Here is a 12,367-nt window from a genome sequence, read left to right as displayed (position 1 = left end):
TAGTTAAATGAACAAAAAATGTATTAATATTAGAAGGTAGTTCTCAGCATAAATAAGTACACCCCATATTAAAAATGAGGTTTTTTTCCTTTTGTCAGTGAATATATGTAATATATTTTAATATATGCTACCTGTGCCACTGCGTCGCCCACAATATATATGTATATATATATATATATATATATATATATATATATATATATATATATATATATATATATATATATATATATATATATATATATATATATATATTTATATATATTTATTTATTTATTTATATTTAATTTTTTTGTCAGCTTAGTCCCTTTATTAATCCGGGGTCGCCACAGCGGAATGAACCGCCAACTTATCGAGCACATTTTTGCGCAGCGGATGCCCTTCCAGCTGCAACCCATCTCTGGGAAATATATATTGGGGGTGACGTGGTGGCCCAGTTGGTACCACGTTTGCCTCACAGCAAGAAGGTCGCTGGTTCGAGCCTCGGCTGGGTCAGTTGGCATTTCTGTGTGGAGTTTGCATGTTCTCTGTACATATTTATGCTGAGCACTGTAGATTTTAAACACAACACTTTCTGTTTTTGCAGTTTTACCATTAAAGATGGTTCCAAGCAAAGTCAGAGGAGATCTCTCTCAGTCCAACAGTATTTTTTATTTTGAATGATTCTTGAATTATTCTTAATTCCTAATTCTATTAAGTGAGTGGTTCAATGATTTATTTATAATGGCAGCAGTGTCTCACTAATCAACACACACTTTCACACTGTTCTTATGCCCTATATACACTTAACTATCTAATGTTTGAAAAGTTTTCTTGTTTCCCAGTAAATTATACAGTAGCTATTGTTAATGATAATGTAATTGAGAGCAAACAAAGCTTTAACAAAGTAAATGGGGAAATTTTGTCCAATCTGGCCCTCAGCCTAAAATGGGTTTGACACCCCTGTCTACCATTAAGAATTAATCTGACTTCTAATAACTATCTTTTAAACCTATCTATAGGAGCAAATCAGTGAGCGACATTACAGAAAGTGAGATGAGCAACTCTACGATGGAGTTGCGTCTTGAGGAGCTGCAGAAGATGCGTAACCGTTTGAAGGAGAGTGAGGATAAGTGGCAAGATGTGAGTGTCAGATCACAAGATTTTGTTATCAGTAATGTTTATGAATGCAGCTGTTTGACTTGTGATTTAATAGAAGTAACATTTCCTTATAAGGTATTTGCCTGTGAATCCTCCCACACTATTCATTGAGAAGTAGTTTTGAACAGTTCAGTAATGCTCTCTGGTGTGAATGTACAGTAGTTGGCGTGAGCTTCAGTACAAAATGTAGGTCGTATATGGACCCCTGATACACATGGGGAAAGGAGTTGGGTGGAGCCAAAGAGGCAAAATAGGACACTGGCAAAATCTAGTCCTCCCTCACTCTTCAATCTGTCCCCATGTCTCTCTACCCTTCCCTGCACTGTCCCTCCTACTGTTACTGCTAATGAATAAGCACCTGTGCTCCAGTTAGTTATGGAGGCTGAGCGTCTTTCTCTCAAACTTGCAGGATCTTTCAAGGTGGAAGAGTAAGCGCAGGAGTGTCAATTCTGACATTGTCAAGAAGAAAGAGGAGCGAGAGCAGATCGAGCAGATCACTTCAGTTGGCACAAGGAAATCAAAAACCTTCAAGGAGATGCAGGATGAGAGGTGAGCTTTCATTCCTTCAAATTAGGCTGAAGCTGACATTTTAATTGTATTTTGTTTCTCAGTTTTTTATATACATTTTTGTAATTTAGTTTTTAATTTTAGCTTTCATTTTATTGTATTTTATATTTATTTTTAGGTGACATCTACTATTTATTTTTATTTTAATTACATACAGTATTGATTCAAAAATGTTGCTGTTTAATTTCAGATTTGAGTTGTGATTCACTATTATCTAAATGCTTGCGGTCAGTGTTTGTGTCATTCTGCTCTCTGCCGAAAGTGTAGTCTGTTCTACTTTCATCTGCTCGGTGTAAAAGTGTAATCTAATCGCAGTTCTTGTCTTGCCTCCATCCCTCGCTCCTTCCTCTTTTCAGAGAGAGCAGAGGGCAAAGCAACTTAAGGGACAGCTTTAACTCCATCGTTGATGATGTCTTTGAAGATCCTGTTCCCCGAAGCAGAACTCTGCCCCCACGTAGCTACACCATTGACACTCCTTACACAGCCACAGAAAAACCCTTTGTACCCTCCATACCGTCACTCAGAGAAAAGGAACCTGTGGCTGGAACCCTGGCATCAGATCAGACAGATTTATCCACCAAACCTGCTCGTGCCAGTCCTGATATCCCAGATAAAATTAATAATAGCAATCAGATGAGCCAAACAACGACCCAAAGTCTTCTGGACGATCCCGTTCCTGCTTTTTCCAAGAGCAGCACTAGCCTGATTAAGCCAGCCAGTGCCACCAAGCCCACCAGCAGCACTAAACCCAACATCTCGGAGTTTATAAGCAACACTAAGCCAGCTGAAAGCTCCAGTGACGCCATTAGCTCATTGTATAAGCCCAATTCAATGGATACAAAGCCGTCTGGGCTGGATCAGGTTTCTGCCTCCCTCCCGAAGATCTACCAGAGATCAGATAGTGCAAGACTCACCTCTGTAGTCATGCCCAGGCCATTCGGCACACAGTCCAACAGAATTGCCTCCCTTCCCAGAGCGTTCACGGTGAGTGGCTCTGTTTGCTCTCAAACATCATGACCTGTTCAGATGGCTTTCTTCAGAGTAATGCTCTATAAGAACTGTCTGTTACCTGCCAGTGCAGTGTGATCAATTTTCAATGAAGTACAGATCTAATTGCGATTAGATTAAAGGGGTTATAAGTATTTTTTACACCAATTTGTGAACAGCTTGTAATAGAACAAATCCCTCTTTGATTGCCTACATTGTCTGATGTCTATAATAGCCTTATACACATAAATACACAAATATTTTTATGTAAAGGACATTTTTTCAGAAAAAGCAAAAAAACAGGCTTTGATTTGTCAAATTTTCTTAACCATTCAAATTTAGTTTTCTTATTATTTTTTTGCATTTCTTTTATAATTATTTGTAATTTTGCGAAGAGTGAAATTGCACAACACATAGATGCATATTCAGCTTAATGCAGATTTGAGGGTGTCAGGTTACAACTGAAAAAGGTATTTCTAGTTTCAGTGTCTTGCATGTTGCATGTGGGAAAGTGAACAGAAGTGATATGTTGTTGGCTGCAGTTCAGTTAACCGCCACTGATATCGCTAATAACAAGATTTTCTGATTCTAGGTACAACCCCTTCAAAAGTCCTACAGAGTGCAACAGTTTGGTTCTGGGCGTGAAAATCGCATATTTATGTTTCTAATATTATTACATGCAAACAAAAGACAACATTTATATATAATATGTTAAATGATTCTTTTGAGCATTAATGGAAAATTAATGGAAAAAAACATTCAGAACCAAGGCTGCTGGGAAAAGTTGACAGTTACTATTGCATGCCATTTTTCTGTTTTAGCTGTTTAGTATTTAAAGATCAGACCAGTTCTGCTTTATTTAGTGTAACTGCAAGTAATCAATATATCTCAAGCACTGAAAAGGTCAAAAAACTTATATGGCTTCATTAAACTTTTTAGATGGATGACTCTGTTAAACGCACAAATGGAGAGAGCAACAGCCTTAAGAAAACGGCAGTTCAAAACCGCTATGCTCAGTACATGACAGATGAAGACAAGTCCCAGCAAACCCCTGATCACAGCAGCGAAGAAGAGGAAGTGGAGAGAACCCAATCTCCTGTCCCTCCGGTCAACAGGGTATCCCCCTTGCCCAAATCTACATCCCCACTCAACCCTCCCAATGAGGTCAGAGGATCTCCACAACTCAATTTCATTCAATTATCTAAAACCAAAATCCATAAAGATTTTAACCACTGTATATGCAGAACTGATATATATTTTATTTTTAACAAATCATTGTGAATAAATGAGTGAGTAGATATTATATTATGGACCTCCCATCTAATAATCACAAGAAGCATTCATTTACTGAAGAAATATATTCTAGAGAAGAAGATTTCTTTAAATATATTTTGAAATAGATATAGGCTATAGATAGCCTTTATTCCTCACACTTTACTTAATCTTCAAGTGATGTCTTGGTTATTAAAAATTTCAACAAATTTGTGATAGAGTATTATATTCCAACATTGAATTGGAGTAGATGATTTTAGATTTAGAAGTGAATGAAAAAACTGCCTAAAATGTAAGGTATGTGCTAGCATACAAATTGATATATTTATATTGATTATTATTATTATTAGAAGTAGTAGCAGAAGTAGTAGTTGTAGTGTTAATATTATTATTAGTAGTAGTTCTTTTAATATTAATTTTATTATTATTATTGGTTTTCGTAATAGTAGTAGTAGTAGTTTTAGTAGTAATTGTAGTAATAGTAGTAATAATATTAGTATTAGTATTACTAGTAGTAGTTGTAGTTGTAGATGTAGGTGTTGTAGTAGTATTAAAATGACTGTTATTATTATTAGTAGTAGTAGTAGTTGATTTTGTTGCTGTTGTAGTAATTGTAGTAGTAGTATTAATGTTAATATTAGTAGTAGTAGTAGTTGTTGTAGTAGTATTCATTCATTCATTTTCTTGTCGGCTTAGTCCCTTTAATTATCTGGGGTCGCCACAGCGGAATGAACCACCAACTTATCAAGCATATTTTTATGAAGAGGATGCCCTTCCAGCCGCAACCCATCTCTGGGAAATTATATTATTATTATTAGTAGTAGTAGTAGTAGTAGTAGTAATTAGTAATTAGTAGTAGTAGTAGTAGTAGTAATATTATTAGTTGTATTAGTAGTAGTTGTTGTTGTTGTAGTTGTAGCAGTAGTAGTATTAATATTATCACTAGTTGTTGTTGTCGTTGTAGTAGTTGTAACGGGGAGACTGACACGGAGGGATCCATTTTGCAGTATTTATTAAGTCACACTTAAACATCAACACCTCGCACGGTTGTGCGAACATACAACATACAACTCAACGATGGTTAGCAGATAACAGAGGCAGAGTGATTACCAGGCTTGAGTCAAGGGCAGGCAGCGTGGTTCAGAGTCCGTAATACAGGCTTTAGTCAGGGGCAGGCAGCGAGAATCAGAGTCCGTGTAATCAGGCTTTAGGTCAAGGGCAGGCAGAAGACAGAGCAGAATCGAGGAACGGGCTGAAGTGGTAAACGGGAGATCAGGCAGAATAGAACGCTCAGAAATGCTGGCCGGGGCTAAACAAGACTTCGCAATGAAGTGTGTGTGTGAGCTGCTTATATGTGGTACGTGGGTCATTAGTGAGATGGAGAACAGGTGTGCTGGGATCTGAGTGAGAAGGATGACGTAATGGTTAGAAGTCCGGAGATGGTGACCTCTGCTGGTTAGCGAGGGGAATGACTGGGACCGAGTCGGTGACAGAGCCCCCCCCCAACGAACGGCTCCTGAAGTGAGGCAATTCTCGACGCCGGGGTCTTCCACGGGGGCGAGGGGCCGGCATCTCCGGATGTTGTGAGTGGAACTCTTCCAGTAGTGTGGTGTCGAGGATGTCCTTGCGGTTAATCCAAGATCTCTCCTCCGGACCGTACCCCTCCCAATCAACGAGATATTGGAGTTGACCGCCCCGGCGTCTGGATCTCAGGATCTCGTGGATCTGGTAAGCCTCTTCGCCATCGATCATGAGAGGCGGGGGACCCTGTTCACCGGCTGCCACCTCCCTATCCGTCTCGGCTGGACCAGCAGCAGGCTTGAGCAGAGAGACATGGAAAGTTGGGGAAATACGAAAATGATTAGGGAGTGTCAGTCTGAACGAAACAGGAGATATTTGTCTTTCTATCTGGAAAGGACCCACGTACCTGGGACTGAGTTTCTTGCAGGGCAGCTTGAGGCGTAAGTCGCGGGTGGAAAGCCATACCCATTGTCCTGGGGAATACATGGGACCAGGACGTCGGTGTCGATCGGCTTGTTCCTTGAAACGCCTTATGGCGTGAGAGAGGTGAGTATGAGCTGCGTTCCAGACCTCTTCGCAGTTTTTAAACCAGGTATCCACCGCAGGGAGTTCAGAGGTCTCGCCGGACCAGGGAAAGAGCGGAGGTTGGAAGCCCAGCACGCATTGAAATGGGGTTAATCCAGTAGATGCTTTTCTGAGGGAGTTCTGAGCATATTCTGCCCACATCAAAAATTTGGCCCATTCGTTCTGGGTCGAGTGACAATACGTGCGGAGGAATCGACCGATCTCTTGGTTCAAGCGCTCTGTCTGCCCGTTGGATTGGGGATGATAGCCGGATGTTAGGCTGACGTTGATTTGGAGATTTTTGAAGAATGCTGACCAGAGTCGGGATGTAAACTGGGGACCTCTATCCGATACGATGTCTTCGGGGAGACCATAGTACCGAAACACACACTCGCAGAGTAACTCAGCCGTTTCCATGGCTGTGGGCAGTTTGGAAATGGGAATAAGGCGGCAGGATTTCGAAAATCGGTCCACTACTGTGAGGATGGTGGTTTTGCCCTGAGATATGGGTAAATCTGTGATAAAATCTATAGCGATGTGTGACCAAGGACGATGTGGCACCTCCAGGGGTTGGAGTAATCCAGCTGGACGGTGACGGGAGTGTTTGGACATCTGACAGGGTGAGCATTTGTTAATGAAGTTGATTACATCCTTGTGTATGGAGGACCACCAGTAGCGGGATTGAATCATTTGCACAGTGGCTGTGCTGCCTGGGTGACCGGAACTGGGGTGGTCATGTACCTCGGAGATGAGTCTTTCTCGAAGCGACGAGGGAACAAAGATTTTATTCTCCGGACAGGGCTGCTGAGAAGGATTACTTTCGGCGGCTTGGAGGATCTCCTGATCTATATCCCACTGGATGGGAGCGACAATTAGAGGACTTTTGATTATGGGCTCGTCAGGGATTTCAGAGGTCTCATCGTCTGAGAGGCGGGACAGAGCATCTGCTTTGATGTTTTTCGAACCAGGGATATAGGTGACTTGGAAGTCAAATCGTGTGAAAAACAGCGCCCATCTTGCCTGTCTAGGATTCAGACGTTTACAAGACCGGATGTATTCTAGGTTCTTGTGATCAGTGATGACGATGAAAGGGTGTTTTGCGCCCTCAAGCCAGTGTCTCCATTCCTCTAGCGCAGCTTTCATGGCGAGGAGTTCTCGGTTTCCCACATCGTAGTTCCGTTCAGCGGAGTTAAGCTTGCGAGAATAGAAGGCACAGGGATGGAGCTTCTTATTCACTAGGGATCGCTGGGACAGGATGGCTCCAATTCCAGTGTTTGACGCGTCAATTTCGACGACAAAGGGTTGTTCGGGATCAGGATGACGCAGAATGGGTGCACTGGAGAAGTGAGTCTTTAGCTGGGTGAATGCTCGGACAGCGTCGGGGTTCCATTTAAGGCGAGCATTGTTGGCTTTGACCATGGCGGTCAGTGGGGCAGCGACTGAACTGAAGTTCCGTATGAAGCGCCTGTAGAAGTTAGCAAAGCCCAGGAATCGTTGTAGTTGCCTGATGGTTTCGGGTTGCGGCCATTGTGTCACAGAGTCAACCTTTTGCTGGTCCATGGCCACGCCTTCTGGACTGATAATGTAGCCAAGGAATGAGATGCAGGTCTGGTGGAATTCGCACTTGGAGGTTTTTGCATACAGCTGGTTTTTAATGAGACGTTTGAGCACTGCCCGAACGTGCTGGATATGCTCAGATAGCGAATTGGAATAGACCAGGATGTCGTCAATATATACTATGACCCATTTGTTGAGCATGTCTCTAAATATCTCATTTACAAATGCCTGGAACACGGAAGGACTGTTTGCTAGGCCGAAGGGCATAACGAGATATTCATAGTGGCCGTCAATTGTAGAGAACCCGGTTTTCCACTCGTCTCCCTGTCGTATGCGGATGAGGTTATAGGCACTACGGAGGTCCAACTTAGTGAAATACTGGGCGGATCGGAGTTGTTCAAGGGCGGCAGGAACCAATGGTAATGGGTAGCGGTATTTGACTGTGATCTCATTCAATCCTCGGTAATCGATGCAAGGGCGTAAGCTGCCATCCTTCTTCTTGACGAAGAAAAACCCTGCTGAAGCGGGAGAAGTAGATGGTCGAATAAATCCTTTTTCTAGCTCCTCAGAGATGTACTTCTTCATAGCCTCAGTTTCAGGTTGTGAGAGAGGGAATATGCGACCACGAGGGGGCGTGGTGCCGGGTAGCAGCTCAATGGCACAGTCATTATCACGATGAGGAGGGAGCTTAGTAGCCTTCTGCTTATTGAATGCTTCAATTAGATCGTGATAAGCATCAGGAACATGATGGAGTTCAGAGTCTTCGGTCTTGTTGATTGTGTTGATCTGGATAGGGGAAACAGGATGCAGACATTGGGTAAAGCATTGATTGCTCCATTTTATGATCTCACCAGTTCTCCAAGAGACTTGAGGGTCATGCTGTTGTAGCCATGGTAACCCGAGAATCACAGAGTGTTTAGGGGAGTTGATGGCAAGAAGGGAAATTTCTTCTTCATGAAGAGAGCCTGTTTGAAGCAAGACTGGCAGGGTCTGGAATTTTATACGTCCTTCTCCCAAAGGGCGCCCATCTACAGCAGTGATGGCTATGGAGGAATCACAGGAGGTTAGAGGAATGGAGTGAGTGGTGGCAAACGTGTAATCGATAAAGTTACCAGCAGCTCCTGAATCGATCATGGCCATAGTCTCAATCTCGTTTCCATCATTTCTCAAAGTGACAGGCAGATTCACAACATTATTAGTGGTAGTGAACATAGTGGTTGCACTCACCGAGAGGGTTTTAGGGAGAGGCTTGTTGGGACATAAAACCTTCGTATGACCTGGAAGTCCGCAGTAAATGCACAAGTGATTTCTTCTCCGTCGTTCTCGCTCTTCTGGGTTCAGACGGGTTCTACCCAATTGCATGGGTTCAGCGGAGGTTTCAGGGGATACAGGACTGGAAGCAATTGAGCAGAGCGGATTGCGAGTGCGGAGGAGAGTGTCTAACCTTATGGAAAGCTCGATTAGTTGATCCAGAGTTTTCCCATCGTCACGACATGCCATCTCTCGCTGCAATTCTGGCTTTAGAGCCCTTCTGTAGAGCGTGACGAGCGGATCATCAGCCCAGCCAGTTTGCGCTGCCAAGGTGCGGAACTGCAGAGCGAACTCAGCTGCGGAGCGATCTCCCTGCTGGATACACAATAGCTCCTCGCCAGCGTTACGACCACCCTCCGGATGATCGAACACAGTGCAGAAACGTTTGAGAAAGTCATTAAACGAGGGAAATATCGGGGTACTGTCTGGCCAAACTGCAGTAGCCCAGTCTAGCGCTTTCCCAGTGAGCAGTGAGCACACAAAAGCAATTTTCCCGTTCTCGTCCTTAAATAGATGGGGTTGTTGGGCGATAAACAGTTTGCATTGCAATAGAAAGCCTTTACATTTTGCTGGGTTACCTGAGAACTTGTCAGGAAAAGCCAATCGAACTCCGGAAGTCATCGGGGGTTGTGCAACAACAAGTGGACTTGGAGGGTAGTTGGCGGTGGGTTGCGCAGTGGCAGCAGCTTGCAGGTTTTGGAGGGATTTCACCAGTTCATCTGTTAACTGAGTTAGGTGTGTTAGTTGTTGTTGGTGTGTTGACAATACCTGAGCTTGTGTGGTGACTTCGTGAGACAAAACCTGGATGGCTGCGGGATCCGTGTTGGGCGAAGTCTTCTGTAACGGGGAGACTGACACGGAGGGATCCATTTTGCAGTATTTATTAAGTCACACTTAAACATCAACACCTCGCACGGTTGTGCGAACATACAACATACAACTCAACGATGGTTAGCAGATAACAGAGGCAGAGTGATTACCAGGCTTGAGTCAAGGGCAGGCAGCGTGGTTCAGAGTCCGTAATACAGGCTTTAGTCAGGGGCAGGCAGCGAGAATCAGAGTCCGTGTAATCAGGCTTTAGGTAAAGGGCAGGCAGAAGACAGAGCAGAATCGAGGAACGGGCTAAAGTGGTAAACGGGAGATCAGGCAGAATAGAACGCTCAGAAATGCTGGCCGGGGCTAAACAAGACTTCGCAATGAAGTGTGTGTGTGAGCTGCTTATATGTGGTACGTGGGTCATTAGTGAGATGGAGAACAGGTGTGCTGGGATCTGAGTGAGAAGGATGACGTAATGGTTAGAAGTCCGGAGATGGTGACCTCTGCTGGTCAGCGAGGGGAATGACTGGGACCGAGTCGGTGACAGTAGTAGTATTAATATTATCATTAGCATTAGTAGTAGTTGTAGTAGTAGTAGTAGTAATATTATCATTAGTTTTAGAATTAATAGTAGTTGTAGTAGTATTAGTATTATCATTAGTAGTAGTAGTAGTACTAGTAGTAGTAGTAGTAGTAATAGTAGTAGTAGAGGTGGTGATATATTCAATTTATTTTTCATTGTAACAAATTATAATTGACACACTTTCAAAAAAAAATCTCAAAGAAATCATTTATAGTAAACAAGTGTTTTATTTTCTAAATAGATCTGAACTGTTTGCTTTTTTCAGGTGGGCTACAATGAGATGAGGATCAGCCTGAACCAGAAGCCCAACAGCAGTCGAGACTTCGGCTTCCAGCATGACTGGGACTCCACAGGTGTCCGTGTCAAATCTGTTGCTCCGGGTAAATGATACTGTTATGGAATAATTTTTTAAATGTCAAAGTTGTTCTCATGTCAGCATGGTGACTAAGTGGTTAGCGCAGTTTCTTCACACCAAGAATGCTGTTGGTTCAAGTCCTGGCTGGATCAGGAGGGGATGCTTTCTTGGGATGCAGCCTTGTTGATGCAAGCTGAGACTGCATATCTCAGAGATGAAGATATGAATGGGAGAAAGCATGGGTGTTTCCCAGCACTGTGAGTGGCGTTGAGGCTGGAAAGGCATCCGCAGTGTAAAACAAAAACCAGAGTAATTGGTGGTTCATTCCACTGCGGCGACCCCTGATAAATTAGGAAATAAGTCGAAGAAAATTGAGCGAGTTAAGTTTTCTTATGTACAGGTCAGTGAATCAGTGAAGCAGAAAGTACAGGTTTTACCTGCAGCTTCAGAGAGCGTCTGCTGCTCATGTGTGTTGCTGACACAGAATGTAGGACATACTGTACATATTTTATTTTCAGTATTGTAAATATTATCTACATGTCTGACCATTTCCCAGCACGGGGGTTGCAGCTGGAAGGGCATCCGCTGTTTAAAACATATGCTAACTAATTTGGCGATTGATTCCGCTGTGCTGACCCCTGATGAATAAAGGGACTAAACCAAATGAAAATGAATGAATGAATAAATGAATGATTGAATGTCTGACCGTGTGTGTGTGTGTGTGTGTGTGTGTGTGTGTGTGTGTGTGTGTGTGTGTGTGTGTGTGTGTGTGTGTGTGTGTGTGTGTGTAGGCAGCCCAGCAGAGTTTGGTCAAGTGCAGGCTGGAGATGAGATCCTAACAGTGAATGGACACAGGGTGGCAGACATGAGCTACAGTGAGTGGAAGAACAGTATGGAGGAGGCCCTGCAGCAGGGCAGTCTACTTATGGACATCCGCAGACAGGGAAAGAACAGTAAGTACCCAACAACTGAACTTCTGAGTAATTGAACAAGTTCCCCCGCTGAAATAACATCTCCAGTCACATTCAATTCATTTGTCATTTTAAAAGAAAATATTTTTTCTAAAACAAAGATCTCTGGAGTATGTTTTTTATTACTGTTAAATGCTTGCGGTTCTTTTCTAAATCTTTTTTTAATGGGTGAACTATTCTTTTAATGCCTATACCTTTACCTGGCCTGATGTCTACAGTATGTTTATATTGTTTAAGAAGTATGTGTCTTTCTAAAAGCTGTCAGTGGAGTGGTACTAGTTCCAGAGGTACATGTTTGTACCTAAAGGGTTCAGATTGTTAAAAGTACATGTTAAAACTTAGAGCTTTCATATTTGCACCTTAAAGGTACAGTTCACCGAAAATGAATATTTTCTCAGCATTTACTCACACTCCAATGGTTTTATGAGTTTCCTTCTTCTGTTGAACAGAAAACAAGATATTCTGAAGAATACTGTAAAAAAGCAGCCATTGACTTCCATAGTATTTATTTGCTTTTTTCGAACAGGTTTGGAATAAGTGAGGATGAGTAAATGATGTCAGAATTTTCATTTTTTGTTTAAACTGTCCCTTTAAAGTACAAGTATGTACCTTATAAAAAGATACTGCCTTAATGACAGCTTTGTACCTTCATTTTTGAGTGTAGCGTGCATTTTCTATTTCTCAAGTTCTGTATGTGGATATTTTCAGTGGTTAATTTTTTCG

General features: G+C 42.6%; 1 protein-coding gene and 1 long non-coding RNA gene across 51 annotated transcripts in view; both read left to right on the top strand.

The window, feature by feature from the left end:
- LOC147842349 (uncharacterized) overlaps positions 1–12,367 on the top strand; it is a 736,864-nt gene that overhangs the window by 556,229 nt on the left and 168,268 nt on the right. The window lies entirely within an intron of this gene.
- The window catches only part of lmo7a (LIM domain 7a), a 78,633-nt gene that overhangs the window by 47,159 nt on the left and 19,107 nt on the right, over positions 1–12,367 (top strand). For all 50 annotated transcript variants that reach the window (XM_087266480.1, XM_087266479.1, XM_087266481.1 and 47 more), the window contains 6 exon segments: positions 1,002–1,122; positions 1,550–1,689; positions 2,064–2,691; positions 3,634–3,858; positions 10,584–10,698; positions 11,465–11,626. In XM_087266480.1, coding sequence (XP_087122606.1) covers positions 1,002–1,122; positions 1,550–1,689; positions 2,064–2,691; positions 3,634–3,858; positions 10,584–10,698; positions 11,465–11,626 — 1,391 coding nt within the window.

The sequence above is a fragment of the Danio rerio genome, chromosome 9 (genome assembly GCF_052040795.2).
Source record: "Danio rerio strain M-AB ecotype USA chromosome 9, GRCz13ab, whole genome shotgun sequence".
NCBI classification, from domain to species: domain Eukaryota; kingdom Metazoa; phylum Chordata; class Actinopteri; order Cypriniformes; family Danionidae; genus Danio; species Danio rerio.
The sequence above is the reverse complement of the archived record's forward strand: the minus strand, read 5'-3'. Positions and strand labels throughout refer to the sequence as shown.